The sequence below is a fragment of the Chlorocebus sabaeus genome, chromosome 21 (genome assembly GCF_047675955.1).
Source record: "Chlorocebus sabaeus isolate Y175 chromosome 21, mChlSab1.0.hap1, whole genome shotgun sequence".
Lineage (NCBI taxonomy): Eukaryota > Metazoa > Chordata > Mammalia > Primates > Cercopithecidae > Chlorocebus > Chlorocebus sabaeus.
The window spans coordinates 105,832,700-105,855,481 of NC_132924.1; the positions used below are offsets into that span (position 1 = coordinate 105,832,700).

The 22,782-nt window shown below is 38.9% G+C and overlaps 1 protein-coding gene across 2 annotated transcripts in view; it reads right to left on the minus strand.

The window, feature by feature from the left end:
- Positions 1-22,782, minus strand: part of CHCHD3 (coiled-coil-helix-coiled-coil-helix domain containing 3) — a 298,991-nt gene that overhangs the window by 55,687 nt on the left and 220,522 nt on the right. For both annotated transcript variants that reach the window (XM_007982963.3, XM_007982962.3), the window contains one exon: positions 3,582-3,652. In XM_007982963.3, the coding sequence (XP_007981154.1) occupies positions 3,582-3,652 (71 nt within the window). The remainder of the gene's footprint in view (positions 1-3,581; positions 3,653-22,782) is intronic.

Sequence of the window (22,782 nt, forward strand, 5' to 3'; positions counted from 1 at the left end):
AGCTCACCTGAGCAGCACTGTTCAGAGTTTTATTGGAGCCTCATTAAACAGCTTGACTGACTGATGATCCACATGATAAACTCACTCCCTCAGAGGCTGAGCTGATACCACATGGTCCAAGGGGCCCAGCAAGAACAGCAATTTCTTTTTTTTCTCTCTCTCTTCTCTTTTCTTTTTTTCTTTCTTTTTTTTTTTTTTTTTTTTTTGAGACAGGGTCTTGCTGTGTTGCCCAGGCTGGAAGGCAGTGCTACCATCTTGGCTCACTATAACCTTTGCCTCCTAGGCTCAGGTGATCCTCCCACCTCAGCCTCCAGAGTAGCTGGGGACTACAGGCATGCACCACCACGCCTGGTTAATTTTTGTATTTTTTTGGTAAAGACAGAGATTCACCATGTTGGACAGGCTGGTCTCGAACTCCTGGGCTCAAGCAATCTGCCTGCCTCGGCCTCCCTAAGTGCTGGGATTACAGGCATGAGCCACCATGCCTGGCTGAGAATAACAATTTCTATCACTTAGGAAATTCCAAGGATTTATAATTTCCCAGGAGCTTGGTACAAAATCCAGACTTCTCTTTGGCCAAGGCCAAATCCTTACTACACAGTTTGGCCAGATTATTAATTATTCTTGAATAATATTTAATAGGTAAGACAAAATGATGCTGTTGAGGTTCTGTTTAAAACAAAGCCTAACTTACAGGGCCCTGCTGACTTGCAGGAGGTCAGCCATCATGATGTCAATTTTGTGCTTCCCGTGGCCTCTCGCTCCCCAAGCCTAGCTCAGGCTGAATGACACAGCAGCTGGGCAGAACTTCAGGACAGATATTTTTCCATCTAAAACCAGAACTATCTTCTTCTATGAAATCCACTCTCCACTGATTTTCCAATCTGCTAACCTCATAATTCTGGTTCTTTTGCCCCTTTTATCTAAATGTTAGGGGTTGAACTGTGTGCCCTGAAAATTCCTAAGTCCACCGCTCAGTACCTCAGAATGTGACTGTATTTGGGGTGAGGGGCTTTGAGGAGGTAATTAAATTGTAGTGAGGTCACAAGGGAGGGTTTTAGTCTAATATGACTGGTATTCTCGTAAGAAGATTAGCATGTAGACACAAGAGGAAAGATTGTGTCAAGACACAGGGAGCAAATGGCCACCTATAAGCCAAGGAGAGAGGCCTAGAAGCAAACAGTCCTGGCATCACCTTGACCTCAGACTTTTAGCCTCCGGAACTATGAGAAAATACATTTCTGTTATTTAGGCCACCCGGTCTGTGGTACTTTGCAGTTCTGGCAAACTAATACACCAACCAATCACTAATTCATGTCTAATCTTTTTTTTTTTTTTTGAGACAGAGTCTTGCTCTGTTGCCCAGGCTAGAGTGCAATGGCATGATCTCGGCTCACTGCAACCTTTGCCTCCTGGATTCAAGTGATTCTCCTGCCTTAGCCTTAGCTACCTCAGTAGCTGGGATTACAGGCATGCACCACCATGCCCAGCTCATTTTTCTATTTTTAGTAGAGATGGAGTTTTGACACATTGCCCAGGCTGATCTTGAACTCTTGGCCTCAAGTAATCTGCCTGCCTTGGCCTCCCAAAGTGCTGGGATTACAGACGTGAGCCATCAGGCCCAGCGTCATGTCTAAACTTTCAACAACTTCTTTTCTCTCTTGCACTTGTAGAGACTTCCCATCTGATTTTTTTTTTCTTTTTCTTTTTTTAAGACATAGTCTCGCTCTGTGACTAGAGTGCAATGGCACAATCATAGCTCACTGCAGTCCTGGGTTCAAGTCATCCTCCACCTCAGCCTCTCCAATAGCTGGGACCACAAGTACATGCTCCCACAACTGGCTAATTTTTAAGTTTTTCTTTTGTAGATATAGGGTCTCACTATGTTGACCAGGCTGGTCACGATCCTCCTGCCTCAGCCTCCCAAAGTGCTGGGATTACAGGTGTGAGCCACCGCGCCTTATCTCATTCTTATCTCATTCTTCGAGTTCTTATTTTTCATACCTCCAACTAAACCCCACATCCACTGTCAGGTTACTTTTCCTTCAGGAGCCCAGAAATCAGAGCACTCATCTGGTCAAACATCTTCCCATGACTCATTGCTCAATGAAGACCAAACTTCACAGCCCAGCAGCTAATGACCCACTGACCTTTCCAGCTTTATCTTAAGCAAGTCTCTCTGATTCAAGCCACTGCTTTGTCACCCACCAACTACAGAGCATAGTCTTCCTTCTGAATGTCTTTCCCGTCCACCTACTCAATACTCTTCTTAAAGGCTCAACTAAAAAATCATCTTCTTTATGAAAACTTCACAGATCACTCTAGTCAAAATTGATCTCTAACATATCCTAAATTTAGTTGTTTTCATAGCTATTGTCTTAGAATAAAGAAATACTTGGGGAGCCAACTCAAAGGTTCTCATGGTATAGAGATTAAAAAAAGTTTACTACCTTAAAAAAAAAAAGTCACTGTATCATTAGGGAGAAAAATAAACACCTAACTTAAAATAAGATATGTAGAGTAACTTAACAAAATCTATACCCAGTTCTATTAATATGTCTAAACTCTTAAGATCTCATCTTAATCTTTCGTAGTGAGACTTGTGGCCCATCCTTAGAAGGTCTCTCTGCTGCCTCCAGAGAGAGAATTCACTAAGGAAGGCTGAAGGGTTTTGGCTCTTTAAATAAACCTCAAACCATCTTCAATTTTAATTCACATTACAGTAACACTAATATCCACTACCACACAAATTGTACTGTAGCAGAAAGTAGTAATTCCACCTTAGGGTTTAATCATTTTATCAAATGCTTGTAAACATGTGCAAGGAAGGAGGTCAGAGCCCGATGCAATCTTTCAACTAAAGCTGTCACAACAACTTTTTTTGCTTCACTAATTTGCACATGTGCTACTAATAGGGGTTACACAATAGGACTATTTATATACTTAGAAAAATTCTGAATGATGTCTTCTTACCTAATGTTAGAACTGGCAGCAAAGGGAAAGTACAAGGCTATGGGTCACGGACACTTTGATCCATCAATTACAGAACATTCATTTAAACACTCCAAGGATTAAGAGAGGTAGCAATTTAACATCACCTTCATAATCAAGGGCCAGGTAAAGTCTATGATTTAAAGGCTTTCAAGGTACATGTGAGGAAATGAAAACAGCCTAACCATGAGAAAGGCAGATACCCAAATCTGGACATGCCCATCGTTTTATTATACAAAAGTGAATGGTTTCTATGTTTCCCTTAGTAGAGTAGCAATTTAACATGATCTTCATAATCAAGGGCATTCTATTTTATATATTATTACAAATGACAATTCTATTACCATTAATTTCAATTTCCCCCTAGTTCATAAAATACATTGATTTGTAGCAAGCTTTCATCAAATGCCTTTTTCTCAGCATCTGAATTCTAGTTTAGCAGATAACATGACCCCATCTCAACCACCCCCAAACTCTTCCAAATATTCTAGAGTGCTATATAACAAACTATGTCCTGTGTAAAAAGCACTAAAATTGTGCTTTCATCTTGTTAAGAACAGTAAATAATTACAGTACCATTAAAAACTTACTTGAACTTTGCTTCCACCTCTTCAGCAGCTTTCTGATACTGTTCAGTGGTGACTTTGTAGAACTCTGAGCTCTGTGGACAAAGATTGATAGCAAAGGTTTCACTATCCAAGATGACAAAATGTGTGGAAGATTTACAACTTCAAAAAATACATAAAACCTTGTTTCAGCCACTCAAGCAGTAGAAGGCTTTCTTGTAAAGGTGGCATGGATAATTATAAAACACATGGAAAGCTACTTGTTTAAATAACAGTAGAGTTGTTGGTACATACCAATTATAATTACAGAGTAAACTTTCACAGTTATGATTCCTTATCATTTGATCCTCTGGAGAAAATTCCTAACATTTTGGAAAGATTCTTTAGATCGCCATTATTTGGAATCTACCATTGTAAGATCAAAGGATGCCTGAGATCAAAAACTGAAATTCACACATATTCATATTTGCCTATTATTCCACTGGTGTTCCTACTAGGATATTAAAGGTCATTTCTTTCTACACAGTATTTTTGTCAGCAAGATGGTATGTATGGCTCACGCCTCTAATCCCAGCACTCTGGGAGGCCGAGGTGGGCCGATCACCTGAGGTCAGGAGTTCGAAACCAGCCTGACCAATATGGAGAAACCGGTGGCGCATGCCTGTAATTTCAGCTAATCAGGAGGTTGAGGCAGGAAAATCACTTGAACCTGGGAAGTGGAGGATGCGATGAGCAGAGATGGAGCCATTGCACTCCAGTCTGGGCAACAAGAGCAAAACTCCATCTCAAAAAAAGAAAAAAAAAAAAAAAGTTTTCTTTATGGAGTTTAAGTTGTTCCATCATTTCCACATGACCACAAGAACAGCAACATTTATAACTAATCAGTAGGAATAAGGGGGCAGATTGAGATAATTTTAATAACAAAAAATGTTTCCACTACTAACATGAATGGACACATAAACAACATGAACCAAGATGCAGTGGCAAAGTAATGCCTTTCCTGGGGCAGCAAAATTTATCCATTCTGACTAGCTACACTGAAACTGGTCTTATTGCAGGAGGTGGCCTAAATGACCCCATGAGCCCTGAGACTCAATGAAATATCCTGCAAAATGCACTGCATTCAAAAACAACAACAAAAACACCACCACAATACAGTGGTCTATTGTGTACCTTTCATTCTTTAATCACTCAGGTTTCACATGCACGGCTTGGGATCATTTATTTTTTAATAAATCATTGTTGGTTGGTGAAAAAATGAAAGTGAAATCCTCTTCACACCAGTGACCCCTTTGCATTTAACAATCTAGGTTGTCCAATGACAGTCACATCCAGGATTCTTGGATGTAGATAAAATCAATAGGTATGTGATTAGACAGCAGACTCAGGGTGGCTAGAGCCATGGACAGGTCACCATTTGAGATGATGAATGGCTTTCTATCAACCTATAGTCCCCTACGATGCTAACATTTACTATGATCTTATTTGGGCTACGATTTATCTTTCTTGCACCTGATCAATAAAGATGAACAGAACAGTTGTAAGGATCGATTGTAATTTTTTATCATTTTCAAGCACAAAGGTGCATTTCTGACACGAAGACAATATTCTAAGTGTACTGCTGCTGCATTTTATAAAATTGCAATTTGAGTGATCAACTGCACTTGTCTATATGCCGAGAGGTTTTAATTCCTCTGTAGGTCTCAAGCTATCAAAAAACCATTTGTCATCTCAGATACTTAACATTATGTCACACCTTCCTATCTGTTTCACTTATAAGATTTTCTTCCCTTTAAAATACACACCAGTCACAACACACGCTTTTGCAATGTTCGGTGTAATATTTCCTTTGAACTCTTCTATCAAAGAATGTAGCAAAAAGGCAGTTACTAATCACTAACAATAGTTACTCTCACTAAAGATGAGAAACTCCCAAATTACTCTAACGAAATGTTGAGTGGGTATTATGTTACTGAACTATCTATTAACATGTTGGCTAAGCAATAATATCTTAATTAATACTTTTGCTTACTTTAAGCACTGGAACTGTAATATCTGGACAGAGACAGGACTAAGTTGAAAGATCTGGTTTCTGGTTCTGTTCTGTGACCCTGAGGGAGTCTTTAATCTCCCCCAGCTTCCCTTCCAGTGTAAACTCGTCGAGTATGGATGATAATATTAGCCCTGCTTATTTCTGCCAAAGCTGTTGAAGAAATCAAATAAGATAGGCAAGAGAGCTGTGAAATCTGTTAAATGCTTTCACAGAGTAACATCAACATCTCAATGAAATAATTTTGGAGGAAAATAATTAGGGTAATTCCATTCTAGGTATAGATTCTAAATGGTAAAAATTCTAAATGGTAAACATTACACATTTTATTAAGAATGTGCACAAAAGCCATAACACAAATTAGTCAGTTCCTCTCTGCTTTGCCATGACAAATGCAGGTAAAATTATTACTAATTTTGTCAACTTTCCTATAGGATGTTAAAACACACACACACACACACACACACACACGCACGCGCGCACAACCCAGTACCTGTGTTGCTTGAAAACTTAGCACATAATTCTCAAATTAAAGCTTTAGGCTTTATTTATGCTCCATATTTCCACCTCAGTGACCAGTTTCCCATATTGCATAAAATCCTTCCAACAAAGAAAAGTCCCCAAGAGGTAATATCATGTAACAACCAAGGGAATAAACACAAGTATTCTCAAGATCTATGTGTAGACAGTGTTTAATTTATTAAGTATTTGCTTATTCGTGAAAGAAAATTAAATTCTTATTATGCTAATAACATCTATCTTTGGGAATCAGACCCTCAAGAAACTTTCCATCTAACATGGGAGAAAAGAACAATTATTATCATGGAAAGTCACAAATGCCGAGTTAGAAGTCATAGATAAGTGTTACTGGAGTTCAGAAAGAGTAGAGATCTCCTTTGGCCTCAGAAGACACTTTTACAAATGAACAGAACCTATTCAAAAACACAAAACAAAACAAAACAAAAAAACAAAAAAAGCACACACAAAAAAACAACCAACCCAACAAAAAACACTCATTGTTTTCCAGTGAGAGAATGGATAAATACTGGGTATTTGTACAGCGAAAATCTACAGAGTAAAGGAATGAATTAGACAAACATGCAGAGCAAAAAAGTGGTAGATCTGATCGGTAGGATGCACCTTATGCTAAAAAATAATGAACAAGAAGAGTAAACAGCAAGTTCCACTGATGATCTCTGAGTGGCAGCAGTCATGTGGTGTGGTGGAAGTGCACAAAAGGAGCTGGATGCCACAAAGTATGGGAACACGGGCTACGCTAGGTTGCTGTATTTTTAAAAATGAGGTGTGGGCATGCAGCTAGTTGTTACATTGGCTTAAAATATTTTATAGGCCGGGCATGGTGGCTCATGCATGTAATCCCAGCACTTTGGGAGGCTGAGGCAGGCATATCACGAGGTCAGGAGTTCAAGACCAGCCTGGCCAACATGGTGAAACCCTGTCTCTACTAAAAATACAAAAAATTAGCCAGGAGTGGTATCTCGTGCCTGTAATCCCAGCTACTCAGGAAGCTGAGGCAGGCGAAGCACTTGAACCCAGGAGGTGGAGGTTGCAGTGAGATGAGATCACGCCATTGCATTCAAGCCTGGGTGACAGATCAAGACTCCGTCTCGAGAAAAAAAAAAAAAAATTAAATATTTTATAATACAGACAAAAATTGTATTACTCCTACTTCCCTCCAAAGGGGCTAACAATACAAGATTTCATTTGGCTAGAATATAAAAGTATATTGGGCAGGGTGGGTACGTCCTGAAGATGTTGGCTAAGTGGGGATTTTACATATTCTTGAATACTAAACCGTTGCAGGGTATACACAATACTAAGCAAATATACTGTCTTCATTTTTATTGTGAAAAAAATTTAAAGTTACAGAAAATAGGCAAAAGATTCCCATATATCCTTCACCTAGCTTCCCCTTATGTCCACATCTTAGATAATTATGATACAATTATCAAAAGTAATGTTTTAACAATATTACAATAGTAGTAACTGAATTACAGACTTAATTCAGCTATTTCCAGTTTTCCCACTAATGTTCCTTTTCTGTTTCAGGACCTAATCTTGGATCCCATGTTGTATTAATTGCCATGGCTCTTTAGACCCTCTCATCTGTGACAGTTTCTCAGTCTTCCTTGTCTGTTATGACCTTGACACTTCTGAAGAATACTGGTGAGATATTTTGTAGAATGGCTCGTGATTTGGGCTCATCTGGCGTTTTCTCATGGTTAGAGTTTATGCACTACTGGGAAGAATTCTACAGAAGCAATATGCCCTTCTCCTGCCTGATTTCAGGGACTACTTTATGGCAACAGATCTTTTTATTGATGTTGACCTTGATTACCTGATTAAAGTGGTGTCTGTGGGGATTCTCCACAACAAAGCTACCATTTTTCCTTCCTGTAATTGATATCTTGCAGGAGCTACTTCGAGGCTATGCAAATGTTCTGTTTCTTCTCAAAGTTTTGTCCATCACCTTTTGGTATCCACTGGTGAGTCCTGTTTGCATCAATGATTACTGTAGTGTTCTGATGGTGCAATAATTTCTTCCTTTCTTTTTTTTTTTGAGATGGAATCTTACTCTTTCGCCCAGGCTGGGGTCCAGTGGCACAGTCTTGGCTCACTGCAACCTCCACCTCCCAGGTTCAAGTGATTCTCCTGCCTCAGCCTCTCGAGTACCTGGGATCACAGGGGCACGTCCACCACACCCAGCTAATTTTTGTTGTGAGCCCTTGGTTCAAGGTCTATGGACCACCTGCTTCAGAGTCACTTACGGAGCTTATTAAACTGTAGAGACTTGGGTCACATCCTGAATCTCTGGGGATGGGGCCAGGAAGTTGCATTTTTTACAAGCAGCTTGGGTGATTCTGAATACACACACTAAATTTGTAAACTACGGGGTTTCTAGAACAATGCGAGAATAACATAGTATTTAGCTTGCCATTCAAAGTGAAAAAAAATCAGTGTTTAGAAGAATGATGGCAAATAACCACTTTTCATAATTAAATATAGCTATAATCTTTACAAAGGTACTCCAAATTAGTGATTCTGCCAGTGTTGCTGGCAGATCACTGGTGGACCCCAAATTGCTCCAAGAACTCTGTCTTCAGACATTGCCTAGCAACACCACAATGTTCCTACCCTGAATGGGTACTGAGAGGTAGGCGCACAACCATTTTCAGAAAGGTTGCTTTTGTTATCTCTGTTGTCTTGAGATGGTAACAGGTTGCACATGCTGCTATCTTGTTTATTATTTATAGATGACTGTTACTTTAATGTCATCATTATAACTGTTTTCTTTGGTTAACCCTACAGTTTGTAGTAGGATATATATCAATTTGTCTGATCATTTACTAATAGCTGAATTGTAAGACCTGTATGATCTGTGCCCAAATAAGGAACAATCACATTCCTATTTCCAAAGAAGATGTGTACATTCCCTCCCAAATTTGTTAAGAGTAATTACTCATAGTACATGGAGCGGGGAAGAAATCCTGTTAAGATGACCTTAAAAAGAGAACTAAAAAGAACAAGTGGGCCAGGTGCAGTGGCTCACACCTGTAATCCCGACACCTTGGGAAGCTAAGGTGGGCGGATCACTTGAGGCCAGGAATTCAAGACCAGCCTGGATAACATGGTGAGACCTCATCCCTACTAAAAATACAAAAATTAGCCAGGTGTGGTGGCGGGTACCTGTAATCCCTGCTACTCAGCTGGCTGAGGTATGAGAATCGCTTGAACCCAGGAGGCAGAGGTTGCAATGAGCCAAGACTATGCCACTGCACTCCAGCCTTGGCGACAGAGTCTCCAAAAAAAAAAAAAAAAAAAAAAAAAAAAAAAAAAGGCTAGAAAGAAAGATGTCCATGATCTTACAAGGTGGTCTCTAATGAATAATCATTTTTTTGTGTGTAACAACATATCACTTCTGTGCCTATAAGGTCCTTTACAGCCTAAAATAAAAAATATCTTCATATTCACTCTGCATATTGTCCAGCCCTATAAACAGAAAAAAAAATACTTGATATGATTTGTCCAGTGGTACTGTTAATATAAATTTGTGGCAGGTAAATGTGATTTAATTCAAATATCAAAGGTGTGCTTTAATAATTTCTTTCAAGAAGAAAGGCTTATTGTTTGATATAAGCATAAAACATGTTTTCCACTAAGACTCTTTGAGAAGGTAGATCTCATAAATTTAAAGTAGAATGACAGTACCTCTTAGATGTCTTAGCACTATCAACCATCTGATAAAGACTTGCACATCCTTGTCAAAGATAAGCCAAGTAAGCTCCTAGGAGGTAAACTATATCTAAAACAACAATATAATTCTCTATATTTGGAAGATATTTCTGTCACCTATTTTAATAGACAAGGCATCATTGGAAACAATAGGTATTTTGATTTTCTGTATTAAAACACATTCCAATCTAAGGCACCATGGATCAATTACTGAAAACATAGGCAACAAACTGTGTGGGGAGATGGAAGGCTCCATTGTACATACTTTTTAATATGATTCCTGTAAAACATATGCATATGTTGTCCACAGAACTCTGCACTTAGGTGGGCGTTTCTTAGCAGTACAGCACGGTGGTTAAGAACACGGACTTTGGAGCCAGATGGTCAAATCATGGCCCTACGCTTGTGAAACTGAGTAAGTTACTTAACCTCAACAGTTACTTGTCCTCTGTAAAACAGGAATAGTGTAATAATGATTACCTAATAGGATACTCTGGTGATTAAATAAGGTAATACATGTAAAACTCTTTGTAGCACCAGGGACTTAGGAATGGGAACTATTATTAAAAATTATTTGAACAGGGAAAAAAAAAACTGTATAGTATGGGTGGGGTGGTTTTTTTAAAAAGCCGTTTTAACAAAAATTTAAATCTTTAAAACAAAAGCCTTTTCTTCCATTAACCAGACGTTGGTGAATATTGCTCATACTGCTTACCTGTTCTGTTTTTCTGTTCCTCAAGATGGATGGGAAATATGAAGACAATAGTGGGCCAGTGTCAGGAGCGTTAATAGCTATGGCATTAACTAACTAGCCCAAATAAAAATCAAACCAATAACATTTGACCTTATCACTAATGAAATCCAATTAACTACATTAAACAGCGAAAGTACTTCAATGCCAAGACTTCCCAAGGCCTTGATTTTTACTCTGTAGTGTGAATCTCTAGGATGAGAACTACTGTTCATGATTCTCAAACTGATTTGCTCACGGAGCATCTTGAGGGAACAGAATCTCCTAAAATGGTCCATGAGAAATGCCAGATTAAAGAAAGGTCCAACCACATGTCAATCCTGCACTTTCTGGCATGCAACTTTTCTTTTCTCAAAGTGGTATTTTCTTATAGGTTATTTTTTAAACTGATGTTCAACAGGTAATTGGCAATATTGAAAGATGATTCCAAAACTGATGAAGACTGAATGGTATCACCTTTTATTCAGTACTAATAAAGAAGGGCATGCTATTATCTTGAATTTTAAAAATCTGAGATGAAATCATTTAAGAAAATTGTTGCTATATCCTCCCCTGTTCTCTCAGAACCCGGTGGTAGATTGCAAAAATGGCCACCATGCTTTACTCTTTCCTATATTCGTGCCCCCAGCAACATGACTTCACAGTTTCTTTCATCATGAGCGTGTGTTTACTTCACCACCCCTTCAGTCTGGGCTGTGTTTGTGTCTTGCTCTGGGCACCAGAATATGACAACAGTGATAGTGTGCCAGTTTCAAACCTGGGCCTCTCTCTTGCAATCCTGAACAGTGCCATGTCAATCACCCCAGGCTAGCCTGCAAGCGGAAGAGAGACTACACGCTATCTACGGTGAGGACAGCCTAGATCAGCCAAACCTCAGCCAACTCAGCAGGAGTGAGCCCAGTTGATACCAGTCCAAATTGGTAACCTGCAGAATTAGGATGTGAATAAAATGGTAGCTGTTTTAAGCCACTAAGTTTGTGGCGGTTCATTATATAGTAAAAGCTAACTGATTATGCTCTTTCTCTGTGTTCTTACAAAGAAGAGACTTTTATAACTTACCACAGTGTACCAACAACATGTATTTCTGTGTGGTCCCCACCTACTCCAGGCTCCCTAGGGGTAGGTATCTTGTCCTATTCATTGTTATACCTAGAGCACTCAGAAAGTACATGACACACAAACTCACAGAAATAATGTTAAGAGTGACACCTGCAATTCTAAACAGCATTTCAACTGTTGCTCATATTTAAAACAGGATGGGATAGAGACAAGTCTAAAGTAAATGAAATAATGTTATAATGAGGATGAAAATAAATACTACCTTTATTATATCCACTACAAATTGACAAACACTTCAGCCTGCAATGCTACTACAAAAAGGAAATGTGTATCACTTAAGATGTGTTCAATTACAATAATAGTACAGTAACAGTTGAAGCTCCAAACAGTAGCTTAAACAAGTAAGGGGTTTATTTTTCTTGTGTAATAAGAAATCTGGATGGGAAACTCACGGCTGATATAACTATCCAAGTGTATCAACAAATAACTAGGCCCCACTCTTCTGTCTTCCCTTGTAGCCACCCTGAGCAGTTGACTTTTGTCCTCATGGTTCAAGGTAGCTACTACACCTGCAGTTATTATGCCCATGCCCTCAGGGTGGAGGAAGGGGGAGGTCCAGAGATTTGCACTTCCACCCCTTCGGCTACAATTATATCATGCAAAGGAGGTTGAGAATCCCAGCTACAAAGGAGGCTAGGAAATTGATTATTTTTGTTTTCTCACTTCTAGGGTAAAGAAGAAGAAAGAATTTGGAATGGGTGTTTACTGAGCGAATTTATTGTACCTGCCACAGAGAGCTGAGGTGACAGCACAAAATCAAGTACAAAACAAACTGGTTGATTTTAGATGCAAGTATTCCAATATTTCTTTCCAGTATCCCTTAAACTAATTTGGGGGATGGGAGGGATTTACCCATCTGGTATCTTCATCCCCAAGAACAAAGTTTCTAGACCGTAAGGAAGGAAACGGGAATCAACAAGAGTGGGCATCATTCCCGAGTTTCTTTGGGCTGGCCGTGGCCCAGGATTTTGAACGTGCGATACACTGCCATTTTCCATTTTCAGAAAGTCTCACTTTTAAAAGGATATATTAAAATGCACACGCACAGATACACATTATTGCTAGATTTGAAAAGTATCTGTTTTCAAGTTCTAAATTTGATCAAAAGAAAACATGCACATACACAGTATACGTGAAATATTTTCTCAGATTCTGAATCTTCTGTTTTATTATAACTAGTATGATCATACCCGTCGCATGTACGAAAATAACAAATCAAAGAGGTCATAAGAAAAATGTAACTGGCTCTTGTCAGTTCTATTATAGAATGCTTCATATGGAGATTAGGGCATGACTATGTAACACATGAGGGATGAGGTACAATTTAAATTCTGGTGGCCTGATACTATTTCCCAGAAAAGAACAAGAAGATGACTGCCTGTCCATTCAAGGATGGTGGCAACTTCACAGATCCTCAGCACCGAGACAATGGTGGCAGGAACAAGTGTGGTTCTGTACCTTCAAGGTACAACACCACACTGGCTGAAGGTGAGACTGTCCTGTGTCTAAACTGGTCTATAGTTACTGCTAACAACTGTAGGCCTCTTCTTCCTCCTACAACACATGCAAACACAAGTGTCACTCTAGGTGACACTTCCAATTCCAACAGCCAATTCCAACAAAGGTCCAGGGTGCCACAAACACCAATGTCAAATAAGAGCAGTTCTCATTGTTGAGTAGCCAGATTCAAAAGTCCTAATTATACTTTTGGTTATAATCCTCGCCCAGGAACTATGATATAGAATCAGCTGGATGTAGGCAAGTATATTTTTCCAAAGGTGAGAGTTAAGCACTTGGGGACCCAATTTAATGCTGCATTAATTGCTGCACAGATACAATTCCAGGCACAGAAGCTCTGAAATAGTTACTTACTCAGTGGCATCAGGTGTTCAGAAGGAGTTCATGACTTGTCAACCATTCTTTATTTTTACAGAGTTACAGAGAATCAAGAGATTGACTTTGCAATGGAACTACATTTTTTACCGGAACTTTAAAAGCTATGGTTGTTTTTTTTTTTTTTTTTTTTTTAATCAGTAATAATCCAAATTTAGTTTATCTAGAAGTTTTAATGTTTATTCTATCAGAAAGCCTAATGACTGGTTTGAATTTTGCCTTTCTTTTGTCTATACTCTGAAGTCGGTTATAGGTGGGCAGAAAAGCAGAAGGAATTTGAAATTCTTGGTTTAAGAAAAGCTGCCCTCCAACAGAGTAGCTGGAACCTTAAAGAATATTTTATTACTGAAACTTCTTAAACCCATGGCTTTGAGTCCACTTCCCTGAACTCTCTTCTTTTATCCCCTACCCTCCGTCTTTACTCAACACCCCCAGGAGAATGCTGTCCTTAGACAGAAAAATCAAAGCTAATTTAAATAGTTTGCAAATTGCCAACATCGGTTCAGATTCACAGCATATCAGATCCAGTATTCTGTTTCTGAAAGGTACACTAAGGAATGGTTTGGGTTATTTAAACTGAGTTGCACTTTTTAACATCTAAAATGAGGACTTTATCTTTCAGGATGACTGTATCAGTGGGACTATGTAAGTTCAGTACTTGGCATAGGGCCTGGTTTCTCCTTGTGGAAGGCAGAGGTTGTCCATCACAATACCATTCCTGCCAGCAACCTTGGCTCCCTAGGTAATCCAAAGAGCATGGATTTCCATTCATTTACCTACGCAGCTATACATGAACCTGAAGAACAATCATCAAGCGATGAATTCAAACTGCATCTCCATGTATCTAACATTCAGCATTGGTATTTGTTTTATGTAAGCATTGAACTCGAAAACCTAGTTATTTATCCTGCGTATCCCTAAATTTCTGCTAATAATCATTTGTGTATACAGATAAGTGAATCATAATTTGTCTCAGCCCTATTTTTTTCAAATCCATGTCACCAGTAATCAATAATAAATAACCAAGTTAGCAGTTTCTAACGAATCAAAAATCCTATTACATTCCACAGTCAAGACAAATTAAGATTCCCTATGGAAACAAGACTCTCACTAGTTTATCTTAAAATCTCTCCTTCCTCCTTAGATAACCCTAGTTTTAAGCTAGATATATGGTAAACAAAACTAATCTTTCAAGTTTGCTGCCAGTGAGGTTGAGCTGTAAGCAGAAGTGTTATATGGGACTTCCCAGTAGGCTGCTTAAAAGGAGCTGATCTAAGCTGACAGGGGATCTTTTCAGCCCTTTTTCCCAGCCTGCTATGTTGATGTGATGGCCAGAGCTCCAGCAGCCATCCTGGGACATAACCTGACCTTAAAGAGCAAAGGCCTGTGTTAGGGTGCTGCAGTGGAACAATAGGTGCCTGGGGCTCTTATGACACTGAAGCCACCATGCCAGCCTTTTATTAAACAAGAGAAAAATCTGCTTCTAATGTCAGCCATTCTATTTTTATGATAGACAGGGTGAACGTAATCAGGAATAGACCTCTGTAAGCCCTAAGATGTTTGCTTTTTGTACACCTCATGAATAACTTCAATAAAGTCAAATGCAATGACACACTAGAAGCATCTTTCTCCTTTGCAGTAATGCTTCACTTGTGAGGAATCTCCATTTCCTTCTGCCTCTCTCCTTTTCCAACAAAGAACAGGAAGAATTAAAAAATGTCAAAGTCATGTTTAACTCTCGCATCAAATCTTACCATCTCTGAGAAGTCACATTTCATGAAAACCCCATTGTCTCCTGGGTGCCTTGGCAAAATTAATAAACTTTTATAATTACCCTTTCTTTCCATCTTTACTATATCTCATATAAAGAAACAGAGCTATTCAGAGCTGCTTCTGGCATTTCTAGTTTTATTCCAGGAGCTTTAGAAACTTCACTAATTAGAGTCTCAGGTTTGTTTTTTTTTTTTTTGATTTGGTTTTCTAATTAGAATAGGAATCCTAGATTCACAGACAGTCCTGCCACTACACAAGGATAACCTTCGTTACATTATCTCATGCCTCAGTTTCTTCATCTGGGCAATGAAAATAAACAACTGCACCAAAAACTCATTTGGCATTCTAAGTTTCCTTTTATTTGTCACTTTTTAAATTCTTTTAATACTAAAGGTCTGTGCCAGCACGGGGCCAAGAATTTTGAATATAATGGTGAGCAAACAGATAAACGGCCCTGCTTTTATGAAACTTACGGTATCATGAAGGAGCCAGACATAAATTTAAAAATCACATAAATAATTAGTAAACAATTACAGTGCTACTGGATCACTATGTGGAATTTTTTTATTTCTAGGAAGTGGTTTTTGTAATGAGTCTCTAAAGTCCTATATTTCTCTGAAGTATCTACCTTCATATTCAGTTCTTAAGTTAGTTGTGATTTAATTTCTTTTAAATTTTTCTAGCTATTTGTGTCAGACAATTCAAGCTTCATCTCTCTACTTGTAAAAGTTTATTCTGACCCTTTTAGGAATAAGAGGAACCTACCAGTTTTGATATGGAAAGAGGTCCAAGAAGAAAACAGAAAGGTACAAAATACTTTGAACAGTTTATTTTACAAAATGATAAGCAAAAATACATGCACTCACATATCCAGATATGTTCTGCAAGGAACAGTTGTTACCGACGTGAGAAGATACTTTTCTTTCTTTTATAGCCTTCTATAACAATTAAGGTTTTAGCCTGGGCATGTATAATTTTTATTAGAAAAATATGCCTTCATTTCCAGCAGGTATTAAGTAAATTCTAATCATGCATGAAAGTTATCTAAATATTACTGGGAAAGTGACTCTAATCCTTTCTCTATTTTCCATGCTTAGATTGAGACTTCTCATTTATCCCAAATATAAGATATTAATTTTTCTATTATTCTTTTTAATAATAATGCCAATAAAAGGTCTCAAATCCTTCTATTATTGTAGCCCTTCTCCCTGTGATAAAGCAGTATCAGCCATCTACACTCACCTTTTGGACTTCTATATTACACACCTGAGACCTTTCTGCTCTTGACATAGTTGTATGTCTCACTGTTTATTCTACAAGGGTGAGACAAAGCAATTTCACAGTTATCAGAAGGGTTATCACAAGAACTTACCGTGATGTCTTGCAAGACCTCTAGAGTAACTCTTAAATTACTGCATGGAACCAGCACAGGAACCTCCCATTCTCTCAAGGGCTGTGTGATGTGACACAGTCACTCTCCAGGTCATCAGTTTTCCTTGGGAAGTGCTCAACGAGGTGATGCTACATGCACATTTAACAGCACGTCCACTGGATGGCTTTATACAGAAAGTGTCACATTCGTATTGCCAACACATCTCAGGCTTGCACTCCATTTTACTCCTGGTCTCATATCATCTCCTATGACTAGGAACTCTATAAATCTAACAAACAAACACTCTTGTGCTTGCTCAGCTACAAGCTCTGGTGTAAGCACACGCACACAGAGTCCTCTTGAAAACTGTGGGCCAAGAGGAAAGCCATAAAGGATCAGCCTTACTGCAGACGAAGCAGGCAAACACTGGCTCCTTTAACAGCAATGCTCTTTAGCCCTGCATTCATTCATAATTTTATATTAATAATCTGAAGGATTTATAACAGATGCTCATTTGGATGATATTGGCTTACCATTCCACCTTCTTTTCCAGTCCTCAGAGAAGCCAACCTAAAATTCATTCATTCAAGAAGCACTACTGCTGGAGAGCTAATAATACGGGCCAGGCCAGAGGTAGGTCCTAGGAATGAAAGGCTGAAGATACCTCCAAAGGCTATTGGACAGAAAGCTCCAAACAGCTAACCAATTATAGTACACAGAGATAACTAGCTTCAGTTTCGTTGTCTTTCTTGTCTTCAAGAGCTCCATATTATAGTGGCAATGCCACGGGAAGGAGGTATTTTTGTCATCCAACCTAGTGTTTCTCAAATTTGTAAGGTCCATCCTACTGACTGAAAATACAATTATAGTAATCATAGAAATAACCATAGGACAGAGAAAACAAATTTTAAAGATTCTCATAAAGAATTAGAAGACCTTGAATTATTATTTCTTTGGAATCCGGGTTGAGAGAGAAACTGAGTGAATCCAGTTATTATTACCCTTCAGCTAATTATCAATTAACTTCCTTATAGAGACTCATAACCAACAGATGGGAACAAGAATGTTTTCCAGAAAAAAAGTTAAGTGTATAGACTACAGAAGGAGTCCTGTGAGGAAGGAGTGTTCGTGGAGAAAGGAATCCTGACAGAGTAGGCTGGAGAGGCCAAGACAAAGCTTGCCTTCCTCCCACTTTTGCCTAGAACCCGACTTTTTAAAGTAAGATTGCGTCAAATCTCTAGCAAGAGAAGACAGACACATTCTAATAGAGGCCAACATAAATAATTCATTCTGATTCAGAAAATCTACTTAAGAAAAACTTTCCTGAAGATTGAGCAAACCTCTGAACTCTTTCACAGGCATGATACTTGCTATGCTCCTCAGCACCAGCTGAGCTGTAATCCCAGCAGAATCAAATGTATTTGCTCAGAAGTAATACTTTTGCAGCACCGCAGAAAATACGCACCTCTCATAAAGGGCAAGTGCCACAAACAAGCTCAGTATCCCAGACTGTGCACACCTCTCTAAGTGAGTAAGAAGATGAAACAACTCTGACTGACCGCTGCAGGGTGACAAGTGAAAGCCTTAATGAGGAGGTGCTCTGATGGTGTACGCAAGGCAAAGCATCCTTAAGCTCAAAGGATCACTACGCTCAGGAAGTTCTCTGTGTCACCTTTTGACATATAAAAGGTGACACAAATGAGTGAGATGGATTTACTCATTAAGAACTACGGTGTAATCCCAGCACTCTGAGAGGCCAGGGTGGACAGATCACCTGAGGTCAGGAGTTTGAGACTATCCTGGTCAATATGGCGAAACCCCGTCTCTACTAAAAAATACAAAAATTAGCCAGGCATGATGGCACACGCCTGTAATCCCAGCTACTCAGGAGGCTGAGGCTGGAGAATCACTTGAACCCGGGAGGCGGAGGTTGTAGGGAGCTGAGATCATGCCACTGCACTCCAGTCTAGGTGATAGAGCGATATTCTGTCTCAAAAAAAAAAAACAACTGTGATGCTCACTCTTTTAATGCACACACTTAACATCTATATTCGATGAAGACAGTTTTGGGATTGGTGCAGGCAAGGGGTATAGAATTACCATCCAAGACAGTGTCTCATTGTGAATCTACTTTTATCACTGGCATTGTGCACTCTCCGAAGTCTGGGATGAATTGTATTATATTCTAAGCTGAGATTTCACCTAATAGAAAATACCATTCTTTCAAGTCTCCTGATCGGGGAGTAGCACAGGGAAGGGCTAGACTGCAGGTGTCTAGCACATACATTTCCTTGATAGTCGCATTCAAAAAATTTGAAAGACAAAGATTGGTAAAATCATTTGATTTTATCCTATCAAACTGGCTGTCTTACTTGCTTTCTTTTATTTCACAGATGTATTAAGTGTAATGTGCAAATGAGGAAATGGGTTCCCTCATCATTTGCTACGAAGAGTATAAATTGGTACAATTTATGGCAACATGTTTCAAATGCCTTTCGAGTGTACTCTGACTCAAAGGCTTCATGTCTGCAAATATGTGAAATAATCATGAATGTATATAAAAATGTAGCTTAAAATTTGTTCATTGTGGAGTTTATCATAGTGAAAAATGAAAAACAAGTATTTAGCCACAGAAAATAGCTAAAGTAAGTAGTAGATTATTCACATAATGGAATGATAGGGCTGCTTAGAGTTTGGTTTGTTTTTTCCCCCTTTCCCCAAGAGAAAAAAGGAGAGAAGAAATGTTTAAGTTTTTTTTTTAGCCCTTGGTGAATAGATATAAGAATAAGGACAGTTACACAACAGTTTCTTATGGTTTTCCAAACTGTACCAACTTTCCCTCTAGAACAAAAAAGTAAAAACAAAAATCTACCATTTCGTTTGTACAGTTTATACTGTAGGCACAGTACAAACCTACGTAACCACAAGGTCAATACAGATGAGAGTGGGGATTAATTTTTAAAAGGGGGTTGGGGGACAAACCAATTTTAAATTATGAAGGTAAAGTCCTATTTATTATTAGTATCTCTGAAATTCTTCTTCCATTTGTTAAGTGGGTCAATGTTCATTTTTTATTCACTCAAGTATTTATCGAATGCAACTCCTAGGACCCGAATTAGATTTTTAAAAAAAATTTAGTTATGTGATTCCAGTGCTTATGATCTACTGAGATGTATTATAACATTCATATTCAAAAGTCTCTGGAAAGAAGGGAGGCTCTGGAGATTGCTCCTATACAAGGGAACACAATTCTATCAGGGCAAGAGTTGAAAGCATAGGAAAGCTGGAGTCTTGGACTGTCCGAAAGCAAATATTGTTAGGAATCAATTATTTCCTATGTTCATATCATTTGATTTTATGATAAAAACCAGCCAAGAAGGAAGTAAATTAGGGGCCACTATCTTTATTTTACCTACTAGGAATGGTATGTTTAAACAAGGTCACACATTTGCTGGTGTTCAATGAGGTATTAAGTCCCAGAAATAAATCAGTCCTTAAGTCCAGAGCTAGAAGGCCTCAGGTCTTGAGGTTTAAAATGTTAGAGCTCCTTCAGTACACAGCAGCAGATGGTACCCTACAGAGTACTTGACTAAGTCATGCCTTTTGCTGACCATAGAGGGTTTCTATTTATTTCTTAACCAAACCACAATACCCAAGAAAAAGAAGACCCAATGCAGATGATACACATATCTGAAGTTTAATTTCTTTTCATCAATTTTAGCACAAACTGAGATGTTAATGATTATTGTGACACGGTTTTCTCTAGTGCTAACAACACACATAAAGTTATGCAGGTGAATAGAAAAGTCGGTCTTAAGGGTTAAAAATCTCAGATATGAATTGGAGAAAGCTCAAAAGTGGCAAAGGGATCACCGATCTATTTCAAAGATGTGTTTATCTTTTTGTATTTCAAAGGAAAGGCCTTTTTGAAAGACTTGGCAGAGAAATATGCATGTGAATAGAGGCACACTGAAAAGTCTTAGCTTTCAGGTATAATGGCTCTCCCTTAGAAGGCAGTGTGCAGGATTCCCGAGTCTCTAAGGTGTATTTCATATGCTACCAAGTACACTAAGAGGCCTGCAGTATTGCTTGTGTCCAGCTTCTATTTGGTGGCTCTAGCATTTTCCTGCATTAAACTCTACCTAAAAGTTTTACCCCTCAACTGCAGAGAAGCAATTCATTCATGTGGTACTGAAATACGCCAGAATGTGTCATATTGGTTAAAAAAAAAAAAAAAAAGGAAGAAGAGGGTGGGTGGGATGGGGAGAAAAAGATAGCTATAGAGGACCAGTAAACACGTTTGATAGTCTTCTAGAAATATTCATGAAAATCTGTCCCTGAAGACTGCTGGTATTTAGTAGCCAATCTTTGCCACGTGGCTCTTCTGAGAATTGTTCTTAGAAAGATCCCACAAAGGGGTGATAATAAAATGCATTTCATCAAATGATCTTTCAGTCTGGCATGATGTCACTTTCTCACATCTTCCATGTGGGATGCAAGTCTCCTTCCAAGGCCCATCTCATTTACTGTGTATTCTGCCTAGTGTAGGTCCAAGTCCTTCCAAACAAGACCTATAACCAAGAATGCACCCATCCATGAGAGACAAAGCACATGTATTCTGTTAGTTCCCATAAAGGCAGATACTGGGGATTTAGGGAGTTGACGTCTACAAAAGTCTTTAAAGAACAGCATATTCACTCTACACAAAAGAGGTTCTTGTGTGACCCCTGTGATCTGAACACATTTCAAGAGAAAGAGACTAGATCTTTACTTTTGAAAAAGATTTTTATTAAAAAGACAAATGTGAAACATAAATGGAATCGGGGTGAATAATGTGAATCAGGCTCTGAAATGACTCCTTTTCCTAGTACACCTTCACAGAAATTACAGGGCAAAGAAAAGTCTGCAATAACCAGGCTGTGTTTGAATGTCGCCTTATTGCTCAGTGTGACCCAAATGTAACCAGACCAAATCCATCAGCAGCTGATGTAAATGGCCTTGTGCTAGGCTTAGTTACAACAGGCATTCTCTTAGACTGGTGAAGCCCTCTCTCCAACTAGAGGCCAAGTTATTAGGAAATTGTTTGTCACCTTAGATTGAATTGATCATTTGTTTCCCTGAATTCTTTCTCTCATCATTTACTCATTACACGCCTCCTCCTGACAGAAGTAGACATTTATTAGCTTCTGCATTCATTGCATTGGCAAACAGAAACATTCTGCTGCATTTCCTGGGGGTTCACTCATTAATCTATTGGATAAGAGACTGAAGTTTTCTACAGGGCAAAAAAATTAAAATATCAGTCAGGTTGACAGCTGGGAAAATGAGGGTCTCTCTGCGACAAGCTTGCTGGAGTTTTTGGTTTAGTGAGGAGCTGCAATGTTATTTCACTGCACCACCACTTCATATGTAACTAGAATTGTGGGCTATCATCTGGTGAACTAATATTCCACAAGAATAATACACATGGTGCACTGTAAAGTACCTGAGATGCAAAGCTAATTGCTATTTTAAATAGAACATAAAACAAAAGGCTTTCAAAGATCCATTTCTAAAAGGAGCTAGGCAGAGAGGCTGTCTTATTAAATCCATGAAACTGGAGCTAGAATCATTGAACTTTAAGGTGTAAAGACCTTCCAGGTCATCAAATCCTTTTGCAAGAATCTTCTTTACGGTATCCCTGACAAGTGATCGCTCTCATTGTGCCTGAAACACTACTGGTGACAGGGAGACTGGCAAATCTCAGAAGGCAGACTATTTTATATATTTATTTATTTTTTTTGAGACGGAGTTTTGCTCTTGTTGCCCCGGCTGTAGTGCAATGGTGTGGTCTTGGCTCACTGCAACCTCAGCCTCCCGGGTTCAAGTGATTCTCTTGCCTCCGACTTCTGAATAGTTGGGATGACAGACACCCACCAACCCCCGCAGCTAATTTTTGTAATTTTAGTAGAAATGGGGTTTCACCATGCTGGCCAGGCTGGTCTTGAACTCCCGACCTCAGGTGATCGGCCTG